The following is a 13176-nucleotide window of genomic DNA, read 5'->3' as shown; positions in this document are numbered from 1 at the left end:
TAGAGAGGGATGGTAGAGAGAGATGGATATAGAAAGTCTACAACAGGGGTTGGCAATAGGCGGCCCACGGGCCGACATTGGCCCGCCAGCAATCATTTCTGGCCCGTCAGATTATTTTGAGAATATGATATTTATTTTACGCGCGGGAAATATTCACTCGGGACGCCAGGGTGTCTTTTATTGTGAAGCTGTATCCATCTACCGGTAGTAATCAAAAGCATGTCTGACACTATTGAAATGCTAGAAATGGTCACGTGGAATGGGAGAACCAATGGAATAGTCCCACCGGGCCGCGTGTATATTTCCCTAACACACTTTCACGTCCGCGTTCAAGATGCAAGCGAGTAAAAAAATTTGTTAAAAAAAAAAAAACATCTTTGGATAGCTTCTTTGCAACGGGGAAATATAACGCTTCTTTTAATAAACAGGAGCCATACTTAAAATACAGGTTTATCGCAACAGGTCGGTGATTCTTGCGTGCCGAGCCGACGTCCTCTCTGCATAATATGTGGCGACAACAACAACAACAACAACAACAACAACAGCAGCGAGGCAATGATGACAACTGTGTTCAAGTTGGCAGATAAAGTAGCTGCATTCAACGCCAATCTGGAATTGGAGGGCGGCGAGTGGATATTGGACATGTTTCAAACATTAGCAGGGATTTTGGAGGACTTAACAACAAACAAGGTATGGCGAGTCGTGTTTTCATGCATTCTGGTTCATCACCCGCTGCGGTGATCTGCAACAGCTGATCTGCTGTTCATGAATGAATGAAAACTTTATTTAACAGATTGCAGAATGGGTACAATACAGTACGGCGCAATACACACAATTGTTAAGGGGATGCAGACCAGAGAAAAACATTTGCCTTGTTTACATCAGGGTCCGCCATTTGCGAGTGCTCGCTTATGCCTGTTTTTTACTGTTGTGAAGCACTGTGAACTGCAACCTCTGTATGAAAAGTGCTATACAAATAAAGTTATTATTATTATTATTAAGTGTATGCACCCGCCGCAGTGCTCAGTATATTAAATTAGCCATTGTTTTTTATCCTGGCCCGCCAAACAAAGGCTTGGGGAAAATCTGGCCCGTGGCCAGACCTAATTGCCGACCCCTGGTCTACAACATCACTGTTTATCAGAATCAGAAATGTCTTTATTGCCAAGTAAGCTTGCACATACAAGGCATTTGTCCTGAGTCTTTTGGGGCATCAACATTAACGGACAATACAATTAAATATATAAACTAAATTAGAATAGAAATACAATAGTGTAACTGAGGGGTACAATTCCCTGACTGTATTAATAAAGTATGGTATCATTAAACCACTACCGTCTTATGTACATTACTGGCCATACCGTACACAAGTATATCAGATGAGAACTCCTCCACAATGATACGGTTTCCACACAAATACTCGTTTAGAATATTTATTACATCAAAGGATATTATATTACATTACTTTGGTCACTTTGGATGCGCTTATAAGGCAAAGGAATTATGCATAGGCAAGTCAATAATGAATATTAGGAATTATATCTCTGGTACTCTGGGGAGATAGCTGGAGATACTGGAAGGGGGGTACTACCGGTTGTAAGCCAGCAGGGGGAGGCAATGCTCTATGCAAAGTCAATGGTTCCACAGGGACTTCAACAAGCCCTGCTCGGGGGGCGATCTTACTCCCTGGAGCAGCGGATGAAAACGGCAGCTGTAGTCCCAGGGTGCGCGCCGCACAGGTGAAGCCGTGGAGTCTCTCCTTGAGACGGGCTCGAATGATGTCCTCACGGTAGATCCCACACAGCAGCGGGGTAGACGGTTCTCTGCTCCAGCAGCCACAGTCAAAGCAATGAAGAATAATAATAATCCTGCCGGAAAGGGCTCTGCTGTCGCCGGTGTAAAACCTCCGGTGCGCGGTGGTCCACAGTTGAACTTGACGTTAATACTATCCTATTTGCACGCGGCTACAAGTGCTCTATGTAGACGCACAATTACTCACTTCACGTGGTCTTTGACTCGTAATGAAGGCTTACTAGTAAATAGCGAACGATATGTTGAACAAACGTATTAGGATAACACGACTCTATTTGGGGCAATACGAGCCCTACTGCACCGCACGTTGCATAGTGGGTGAGACGTCACTTGGGTAACTGAACAAGACTGAACTCCAACTCGAACTGAAAAGAAAGTTCTGGTATTCGCCTGCGCCATATTTATATGTACGGGGAACAAATAGTGCCTATCTCATTTCTGTAGCCGTATCCCTGAGCGGAGCCGGGGCTAGTACGGACATGTCTCGTCGGTACCTTTGAACTTGACGCCATGGGCTGGTCCCCTGGCGCCTGGTCCTTTGTCCAATAAGAGAATGAACTATTATGGGCTATAGTAGGCTAAAGGGATATTCCGTGTATATGTACAAAGAATATACAAGGGATATCAAACGATATACAAATATTATGCAATATATATCAATCAATAAATACATATATTCGGTTTAATCTGACCCTTTGTAACAAATAGAATTAGAAAAAAATAAATACACTGCAGTATATTGTGCAAAGAAATATGTAGTCCAGGAAGGGTGTTATAATGTAACGCATGCGACAGACGCGTGGCTGGGGAAGCACTTAGGGAGGTGTAGTGGTTACGTCATTGTTGTTTCCGGCCGGTCCACCTCGCTTGAAATCGCAATGCATTTCCCCATTGCCCATTTCTAAATCGTCTCGTTTAAAACAAATAAAGCATGAACATTTGCATGGTGTACCTTCCTGTGTGTATTCATCCACAATCTATAGCTCAACATGAAAATATTCGCAATTAATCGTAAAATAATAATGTCAAATTTTATGCTTAAACAATAATGTTAGTGATAGAAGGGAACAAATTTGATGCAAAAATGGAAAGCTTGCCAATGTGCATGAGGCAGAATTGTTACAATAGCCGATAATCCATTTTCCCAATGATAAATCCATAAACGGGTGGACCTCACGGGCGGTCCAAAGTGACATCAGACTACACCTCCCCATTGAACCTAGAGGGTAGGAATAAAAAGTACACATGCTCTGCCACCTCAATCCCTGTAAGGTCCATTACAGGTTATACCTCGTCTCGACTGCGACAACAATGCAGATGAAAAAGATGAAAAAGAAGATTTCTTTATCCACTGGCACTGAGCTGGATCGCTCTTAAGACGGTATCGAGGTCCCGACAATACTATCAGTGTGACTGTACCTCAAACTCTGGGCCTTCTCCTCCTCCAAGCCCTGTAGGACTCGGCCGGGCAGCAGCTCCTGTGGTGTGGGGGTGTGTGTGATGTCTAGTGGGGCCGCTGGAGGTTCAGGAGGCTCAGCCAGGCTCTGGAACAGTCTCTGCCTGAAGGAGACTGTAGTGGAGGGGCCACAACTGCCGGGACTGGTTCTGAGGATAGAAGATAGAAGGATGGGAGGAATGGAGAACGGAAAAGAGAAAAGGGGGAGAGAGAGAGAGAGAGAGAGAGAGAGAGAGAGAGAGACGGCAAAGAAGCTAATTCTGATTACGCATTCGGAAGGTCAAGATGCGCTTGAAACTTTCCTTGGGGTAACACACAAGTTTTAATGTGGACATCAAGTTTATTTTCAAGGGAATTCTAAAAGGAGCCCTAAGTTTTTTCTGATTATAATAAAATCTGTTATTATTTCATGCACTAGTACCAATATACATACACATGCTGCTCACCCACCCACACCCTCTACTAACCAGCCACCCTCAAAAATATCTGAAATACTTGAGTGCGAGGCCGATGTACTTTGTTGTGTTGTGGCCCTTGTTACCTCTGTGTTTCCTGTTGCTTTTCCCTGTGTGTCTGTCTGACAGCCTGGGTCCACTCCTTGGGAGGCTGGAAGCCCCGCAGGGCCTCTGTGGTGACGTGAACCAGGATCTCCCCGTCCTCCGCCACGGCATCTGGAGACAACGCAGGAGACACACAGTCGTCATGGGATTAGGAGAAAGGACCAGGTTGAGCAGAAATTAAATCGCTCTCCACAGAATCTTCAATGAAAGGCCCGATCAGTGATCCAAGCATAAACAAATGGGAAGCCTCATCACCACGTTTTCATTCTCTACTTGATTCACTGAGCTTTTGATACAAGGACTAAAACTAGATACATACGAATGTTTAAACTGTATTTGCTGTATTAGGTTTGTTTCTGTTGGTATTTTATGGTGAGTAACACATTTCCATCTTCACATCAAACTCTCAGAAGAATGCATGTGAATATAACCTTCATTTATATGGCCAAAACAATTGCGGATTGGGCCTTTATAAATAAATACAAATTCTAGTATGACTATGCTTTTGTTGAAAGGCTGTTCAGTTTCTGTGCAGACTGGAGGCTTGAAGGACATTTTTAAAATGATATAATTGCTCTCCATGGTACAGTGATCAAAAAAGTTAACAAAAGATCACAAGAAATTGTTATATGGAATTGCAATACTTCCCAAGTATGGTGATACTATTATATTGTTGTTGTTGTTGTATTGTAAGGTCCCTGCTGATTTCTGTCCCTCATTTAGACCTAATTTAAATAATTTCCCACCAGTCCCCAGTCCATCTGATTAGTCACAGAACAAATTTGAGTCAATTGGAAAAACACCTGCCCCAGTGTCTTGTTCTTTTAACACTTTGATTACCAGCCATGCGGTGCGCCTTACCCCCGTTAAATGCCACCACCCACTTCAATGATAGCGTTGTGAACGCATAATCTCTGTCTTAAATCTCTGTCTTAAATTATGGCTATGTGTCTAATCTGCCCGTCGTTTATCAATGACTTGTTTGCAGTCAACATTGTCGAAACGGATTGTTTTTTTTAATCGCTTCATTTCCGTTTTATAGCATTTTGAAAAGCCCTCGTTTTCAAGGAAAATATAAAGATTCAGTGATAAACGCCCTTTACTGGAATATTCTGGCATACACAAACGGTCATTTTTCGGCCTATTTATTAATCGTTTTCAAATAAACACTAGATTATCGATAGTATATGTGTACTTATGCACGCTATAGAAGCGGGCTGAAATATCGATTCTCTCATTTCCTGATCTCGCACACACACACACACACACACACACACACGCATAGGGCAAACGCTGATATATCTGATTATCCTAAGACTGGTAAAATAAATTCCTTACCTCAGATCAGATGTTATCCAAAAAGATTATTCCAATTCCTGATCGCCATTCCAAATATCGATCGTGTTTATTGATTCAGCGTTGGGTACTGTAAATACATAATCCACGCGTTTTCCTGGCCGGCAATCACTTGGTCTCTTCAGTTGGCTTGACGGAAAAGTAAAATGAGGAAACTGCCCCCCCCCCCCCCCCCCTTCATCAGTCTAAAGCATAGGTGTCAAACTCACGGCCCGCGGGCCAAATGGCCCGCCACGTCATTTGATGTGGCCCCCCAAGAGCTCTGGTAAATTTTTTTTTTTTTTTTAACATTAATCTTGGGTTAAAAAATAGCGGCGTTAAAAGAATTGTGGGTTAATGCATTAATAAAGCTTTAACTTTGACAGCCTTAGTTATTACACATTCTTACACATACATGTATGTTGAACATCTGAGGTATTGATGAAGTAACAAAGGAAAAAAGCCAAAAGCACTTACTCCTCAGACATTCTTTGACAATTTTACAGCCCAAAATACAAAAAAGATCCAGGCGGAATAGGTAACAAAGGGTTGAAGAAATATTGTCTGAACTGTCAGATGCAAACTGGCTGTGTGACATAACCAAGCATCTCGCTCAATTGAATAAGAAGCTGCAGGACGCAAACAAGTCCCACCCAAAACTTGACCAATATAGTTGTGAACTGAAACAACCCTTATTTTGTTATTTGAGTACAGTTACAGTTATGTGTTCATGCAGACACATAATAGCAATTTCATTACGAATTGAAAACGGGGGACCCTGATGTAAACAAGTCGAAAGTCTTTCTCTGGTCTGCATCCCCTTAACACTTTGAGCGCCACGCCGGGTTTTCCTTTTTACCCGCTGAATGCCACCATCGGCGCCAATGTTAACGTTAATATCGCCTAATCTATGTTTTAAATGTGTCTAATCTGCCCATCGCATTATCAAAGACTATTTTCCAGTCAGTGCTGTCAAGGCAGATTGTTTTTTTATCACGTCATTTCCGTTTCAGAGCATTTAGAAAAGCACCCGTTTTCAGATAAAAAACAGCCAATTCTGGACCATTCTATGAAAATCGTCCTTTACTGGAATATTCCACAACGTTGATATTAGTCGGCCTTTTTATGAATCGTTTTCAAATAAACGCTAGATGATCAATATTATACGTGCACGCAAGCACATTCAGGCCGCGCACGGATAATAACCGCGTTGATTTCCTCTCGGACTTTTACAGTGAAACCGAAAGAGTCCATTTCACAAAACAGCCTATAACTTCATCAAAATTTGTCTGATTATCCTAACACTGATAACATAGAGTCCTTACCTGACATCAGATGGTATCCAACTGGTATATTCCAATTCCTGATCACCATTCGAAAAAATCGATAAGTTTATGGATCCAACGCGATACAGTAGAACTCCATGATCAGCGGGGCTCAGACGCTCCAGAATGAACTGTGGTAACCCCGGCTGGATCAGTGGACTGGAAAATGTGGAGTACCGGATTTTTTTCCCCATCCATTTTCATTGAGTCCATTCCAAAATCCCTTATGTCATCTGAAAGACTATAGGGGGCGCTTTTTTCCACATACAATCTCCGGCGGAGCTCGTGTATACTCTGGTAGGCTCGCGTGATGCAATATGATTTCAGATCGCTAAAAAAAAATGAGAAATCTCGTGAGTGGCTTTCAACCACATAAAAATAAACCCGAGATATCTCGTGTGTGGCAGTTAAAGTGTTAACAATTGTGTGTATTGAGCTGTACTGTACTGTACCCATTCTGCAATCTGTTAATTAAAGTTAATTAAACTATCTTCCATTAGTTGGATGTATGGCCTCTGCAAGGTTGTGTGCAGCCATTTGTTTGTGTAACATCTGCTACATCTGTCCCACGTGTTCTTTGCAGCTCACAGTTGTTAGTTCTGCCCCTCTTGACTGTGACAAAAAGGTTTTGAACAAACTTAATGTCATAGCTTGTATTTGATGATATTCTTCTTTGTTATTTACTTGAATGGTTTGATCATTGATTGATGGAGTAATATGGGGTTCTGATAAACTACAATTATTTGTTAAAATAACATAACATATATTTTTACATCTATGCAAAATGTATAACTTGAATAAGTAATAAATACAGAAACAACATGTTTAACAATATGTAAATGAGTAGCTACATTTATTTTACATTACATTAACATTTATATGGTCTTTGGCCCTTTGAGGGCAACCATAATGCTGATGTGGCCCTCTGTGAAAATGAGTTTGACACCCCTGGTCTAAAGTAATGGGGTGCAGTTACACAGGGAGAGACGATAGGGGGCGGTATCTTCCCAATTGAGCTCAGAGAGACTGCAGCACTAACCTGAGGCTCGATTGATGAAATATGAATTCAAATCGGCAATAAATAAAAATACGACAAACAAACGCTATATAGCGTTGGCGGGCACTCAACGGTCGGCATGAACTAACGACAAAACGCATGGCTGGCATTCAAAGTGTTAAGATAGTGGAAGTAGCAATTATTACCAGTGCTAGTGGAAATCGATGGGGTCCAAAAGTCTTCAAATATTATTACATGTTGGCAGATACCGGTAATACATGTTCCACTAAGCACCTCATAGACAGCCAATGTCACTAACTCACTCAGTTATTCAGTCCCGACAGTCAATTACTCATTCAACTCATGCTCAGCCACTCTGCCCCTAGTGTCGGCTCACAAGCATGGCACGTTGACTCTGCCCTGATGGGGGCAGCGGTGGCCTAAAGGTTAGAGAAGCAGGCTTGTGATGGGAAGGTTGCCGGTTTGATCCCCTGGACAGACAGGAAAAATCTGGGCGGAAAAGTGAACTCTCTCCCGTCCCTCAATAACAACCGCTGAAGTGCCCTTGAACAAGGCACTTAACCCCCATTGCTCAACCGTATCAGACTGTGGTTGTACTGGGCAGCTCCCAGGTGTGAATGGAACTGAGAATGTGAAGCAGGGGCAGGGCGTTGCTGAAAAAGCATTTGTGCTCAGAGAACCTACCCTGGTAAATAAAGGTTAAAAAAACCCAAAAGAAAACGGGTGTCTTTGTTCAGATACTGGCTTCACACCCCAGTGACTTCCAGTAACATTACTTTCAAGAATCAAAACACAGCTGCAAGTGCTTTTTGGATGGACTATAATTAATCCCAATTTCTTTTTAACAATTTTAAAATACTAAAAGTATCCGGAAAACCTTACTTTTAAATTTGTTTACTTCAAACTAGCCGGGGCACATAACGCAGTCCAGAATCCTCTTACCCTTGCAGACGGGGGGTGTGGGGCTCTGCCAGTCCTTCAGCTTGTGGTCGATGCACAGAAGCACCACATCGTCCCAGGGGACCTGCTGGAAGCCGGGAGCCTCTTCCAGTTCCCCCTGGCGCTGCCGGCTCCACTGCCTCACCCTCTCCAGCAGGTTCTCCAGCCGCGACATGAGCAGGGGCTGGCTGTGGTGGGACGCCGGGATCTGGGAACTGTAGCTGCAGATGGAGGAGCACAGCTGGGGCCACGAGGCTGTAGGGAGGGGCGGGAGGACAGGAATCCAGGTTGTTATAATTAGCTACAACTCAAATTAACACTAGGTACAGAAAAAACATTTCGTAAAAAAAAGAAAATTTAAAAAGGAAAAACTAGAAATCAAAATTGAAAAACGTTTAAAACCTTACATAAATAATGTATCTGTAACAACCTTGAAAGGGACCTATATGCTAGATGTAGACTTATCTAATCAAAAAAGTTAAAGAAAATAACATAATGTAATAAAAATGTATTACAAATCTAAACATACTGGGAATGGTCACTCGAACCTGTGAAAAACTTTGATGAAGTCAATTGAAATACCTTGGCAGTTTCTATGTACATGCATACATTTTCAAAACACCCTGCACAGCCTGTATATGTGGAGTTGATAGGCTCCTAATAATAGGTGTCATCTTTTTGCATCATTGCGTTTGGTTAATTGCTCAGATAGGATGTCTGAGGGCAACACAAAAGAGCTTACATACATACCCTCATCTCGCACCTTGTTGCCCATATGCACATGTCCAGAGTTAATTATATTGATTTGTTATATTGTTTACATTGCTTTTTTACTACCTGTACCTCTCCTCCCCCATGCTGCTATGCTGCCTGAATTTCCCCAAGGGGATCAATAAAGGAATATCTTATACTGGCAGGTTTTGATATAGGGACATTTCTTTTTTAAGTTTTGTTGAAGTCAGAGGCTCTGTGTAGGATTGTTAGTAACTGTCTAACTGCATATATAACTGTTTCCACTAGAGGGCGCTCTAGGCGGAGCCACTCAGGAACACCACCAGGTGGCGAGTATAAATATAGATGTCTCCTCCAACTCTCTCTCTTTCCCCCCAGCCTCTCAGTGAGAGGAGAACTACTATAGAACTGCTGCTCTGCCATGTGAATAAATAAACCACACCAGTTAAAGGCTAAAGATAGAAACCATGCCTCTTGACCACATTATTGTCGCCCTATAGCCGGATTCTGTCAACATGTTATGGGCCCAGATAACGCCGGGGAGAAATAATAAGGGTAGCAAGCTTAGCTAAAGTATAGGCTAGGTTAGCGCCGGGAGCACCGCGTGGCTAGACGCTAGACCAACAAGAGCTAAAGCTACGCCTACCACCAACGAAGAGGATGGAAAACAAGGGAAGGGGCAAATGGCCCTCATTCAATGGAAAAGCAGAGGACTACGAGCTCTGGGAAGAGCGCATGCTATGCTGCATGCACGGTGCGGGACTGAAGGAGACGATCCTGGCAGCCGCCACGGGAGACCTGACAGCAGAAGAGCAAGCCCTGGACGACCAGCGTAACGCAGACGCGCACTGTGAGTTAGCGCCACTGCTCGACGACACCAGCTTGGGGCTGATATTCCGCGACACTAAAGACAAAGGCAGAGAAAGCCTGGAGGTGTTGAGAGAGCATTACATCGGGCGAGGAAGACCCCGAGTCGTGGCCCTCTACATAGCACTAACGGCCCTGAGGAAGGGGCACACCGAGACGGTGACCGAATACGTCAACAGAGCGGAGCAAATCACAACGCCATTGAGGAGTGCCGGAGAAGCACCAAGCGATGGGCTAATGATGGCGATGATGATGAGAGGACTACCGGAGCTGTACAAACCGTTCACACTCCTGGTAACACACGGTTCAACGGACATGCCGCTGGGACAGTTCAAGGCCAAGTTAAGAAACTTCGAGGCCTCAGAAGATACCCACCCAGCCGCCGCGGAGGCGGGAGAGAGGGTGCTAAAGGCCCGAGCGACGCCAAGGGAGAGGACCAGGACCACGGCGGAACTGGCGTGTTGGCGATGCGGAGAGAAAGGCCATCGGAGAAGCGACTGCACAAAGACTGTCTGGTGTAGCTTCTGCAAATCCACGGGGCACACAGACAGAGCGTGCATGAAGAAACACGACCAGAGCGCGCGATACGCGCATGGACAAGATGGCGGCCATGGACGAGACAGCGGCCATGGACGAGACAGCGGCTACGGACAAGATGGCGGCTACGGACAAGATGACGGATGTGGACAGGGTGATGGCAGCGGACACGATTGGCGGCGACGGTCGACGGATCGAGACGACGCCCGGAGAATAACGGGACAAGAAGACTGCGCTTTCGGGGCGTGCATCGCCGGACCGGCCCAGCTGCAGCAGGCCCAGAGGAGGGGACTGATCGTGGACACAGGTGCGTCGTCCCATGTCATCAACGACAGGAGTCGGTTCAAGAACTTTGACGACACTTTCCACCCGGAGAGGCACAGCATGGAGCTGGCAGACGGGAGACGCACCTACGGATTGGCGCAAGAGAGAGGAGACGCACAGGTATGCCTCACGGACAGTAGGGGGCCCCGGCGTACGGTGACGTTAAAGAACGCTCTCTACGTACCATCGTTCCCACAAGGACTATTCTCTGTAATAGCTGCTACTGCAAGCGGTGCCAAGGTATTCTTCGATAAAGATTTTTTTTTTTTTTTTTTTTAAACACATAAACAAACACACGATAAGATACACAAGCATTAATACACAGTGTATATCCAACGAAATTACCATTTATACCAATGTCTTATACAGGATATACCCCTAATACCGGTTATCTAAAAACCTACACACATATGCTCCAGCTCGAACCCCCCCCTCCCGGACCCCTCTTTGGATAGTACCTCCATTATCCCTCGCTCCTAACCAGACACTACCCCATTATAAGCTAGCTTTTATTCTCTCCACCACTTCTAACCACATTGTCATTTTGGATTCATTGAGACCCAGAATTCTTGCTGTAGATATTTCTTGATAAATCACATCGAGATATGTAAGAAACCAAACTTTCCGGCAAATTTTTTCGGTTAAAACCAGCGTGATGCTATCAGCTTTTTAGCCACTGTGATACCCGATAAAACCAATCTCTTTAGCTGTGGATGTACTGCAAACTCAAAAACATCATTCAATAGTAATACAGAGGGGTGTACAGGTATATTCCAAGATACGAGTTTTGATAATTGTTGGGTCACATCTTTCCAGAATATCTTAACTGGTGGGCAGTCCCAATACATGTGCATAAATGTCCCTTCGTCCCCATTAGTACATTGAGAGCATTTGGAGTCTTGTTTAAGACCCATTCTGTTCAGTCTTATAGGAGTCAAGTATGTCCTGTGAATATAGTTAAGATTGATTTGTTGATGGTCCGGGTTCCTTGATGTAAGTCGGACATTTGCCCAGGCTCCTTGCCAATCAAAGTCACTTTCCAGGTCTGGTATATCCCTCCTCCAGACAGAGTCTAGTTGGAGGGTTTCATACGAGGACGTTAGTAATTGATGATAAAAATCTGAAACAAAACCTCTCGATGTCTCTCTTTCATAGAAGAATTTGTGGTATCTGTGGTGTTCAATTGGTATGTCTAATGGAACACTGTGAGACTTCAAACATAGCCGTAACTGTATGTAAAAAAGCCATGTGGACTTGGTGAGATATTTTTTTTTGCATATTTCTCCATAACTACAAAAACCCTGTTTGTTAAAAACATCCCCTAATGAGTGTATGCCTTGCTCTTCCCATATAGGGAATCTTATAGGTCGTTTTTCAATTAAGAGTGCATTGTTGTTGAATAAGGTAGTATGATTGTGCCATTTATGTGGGTTAGGATATTTTTTTTGTGTTTCACGCCATATCCGGATCGCATGAGTAATTATGGGGCCAAATTTCCGTTCACAGTGCTTGATTGGTAGTTTAGTGTATGCTATGTCCTTCAGTCTATGTGGGGCTACTATGTTTTCTTCTAATTTTCTCCAGGATACTAATGCTTGGGGATCAAACCATGTTGTCAATGGTCTTAATGTGTACGCCTTAAAATAATGGAAAAAATCTGGAAATGCCATGCCACCGTCTGCTTTATTTCTCTGTGCGGTGGATCTTTTTATACGTGGTTTGTTATTCCAAATAAATTTGTATGTGGAGGAGTGTCATCTTTTCCAGTAACCCTCTGGAGGGGGTAACGGTAGCATTGAACTGAAGAAGTTGATTCTAGGTAGTACGTCCATCTTAACTATTGATATCCGTGCCTGTACTGAGTTTTTAAGTTTTGCCCACTTATCAAGGTCGTCTTTGATTTTGTTTTGGATTTTTGTGTAATTGTGCTTCACCGTTTGTCTTATGGTGGGGAATATTTCCACTCCCAAGCATCTAAAATGTTTTACCATAGGTATCTCTCCTGGGAGGGTTATATCTTTTTTTGCAGGGGTGTTAAGTGGAAGGAAAGCCGACTTCGGACAATTTATCTTAAATCCCGATAAGTCACCAAAGTTCTCAATCAACTTGAGCAGATGAGGCAATGTGGTGTTGGGGTTTTGCATGAACAGTATTACGTCGTCCGCATATAAACTAATTTTATGTTGTGTGCCCTTGATTACGATTGGTTCTATGGATTGGGATTGTCTTATATATTGTGCTAAAGGCTCTAATGATAGATCGAATAGTCCG

The 13176-nt window shown here is 43.6% G+C and overlaps 1 protein-coding gene across 1 annotated transcript in view; it reads right to left on the bottom strand.

The window, feature by feature from the left end:
- mcm3ap (minichromosome maintenance complex component 3 associated protein) overlaps positions 1 to 13176 on the bottom strand; it is a 63560-nt gene that overhangs the window by 2643 nt on the left and 47741 nt on the right. The window contains exons 25-27 of the mRNA XM_084310640.1: positions 8449 to 8700; positions 3810 to 3939; positions 3232 to 3417 (exon numbers count right to left, since the gene is read on the bottom strand). Coding sequence (XP_084166766.1) covers positions 3232 to 3417; positions 3810 to 3939; positions 8449 to 8700 — 568 coding nt within the window. The remainder of the gene's footprint in view (positions 1 to 3231; positions 3418 to 3809; positions 3940 to 8448; positions 8701 to 13176) is intronic.

This window comes from Notolepis coatsorum (genome assembly GCF_963971535.1).
Source record: "Notolepis coatsorum genome assembly, chromosome: 3".
Taxonomy (NCBI): Eukaryota; Metazoa; Chordata; class Actinopteri; order Aulopiformes; family Paralepididae; genus Notolepis; species Notolepis coatsorum.
This window is presented reverse-complemented; position numbering and strand designations above follow the sequence as displayed.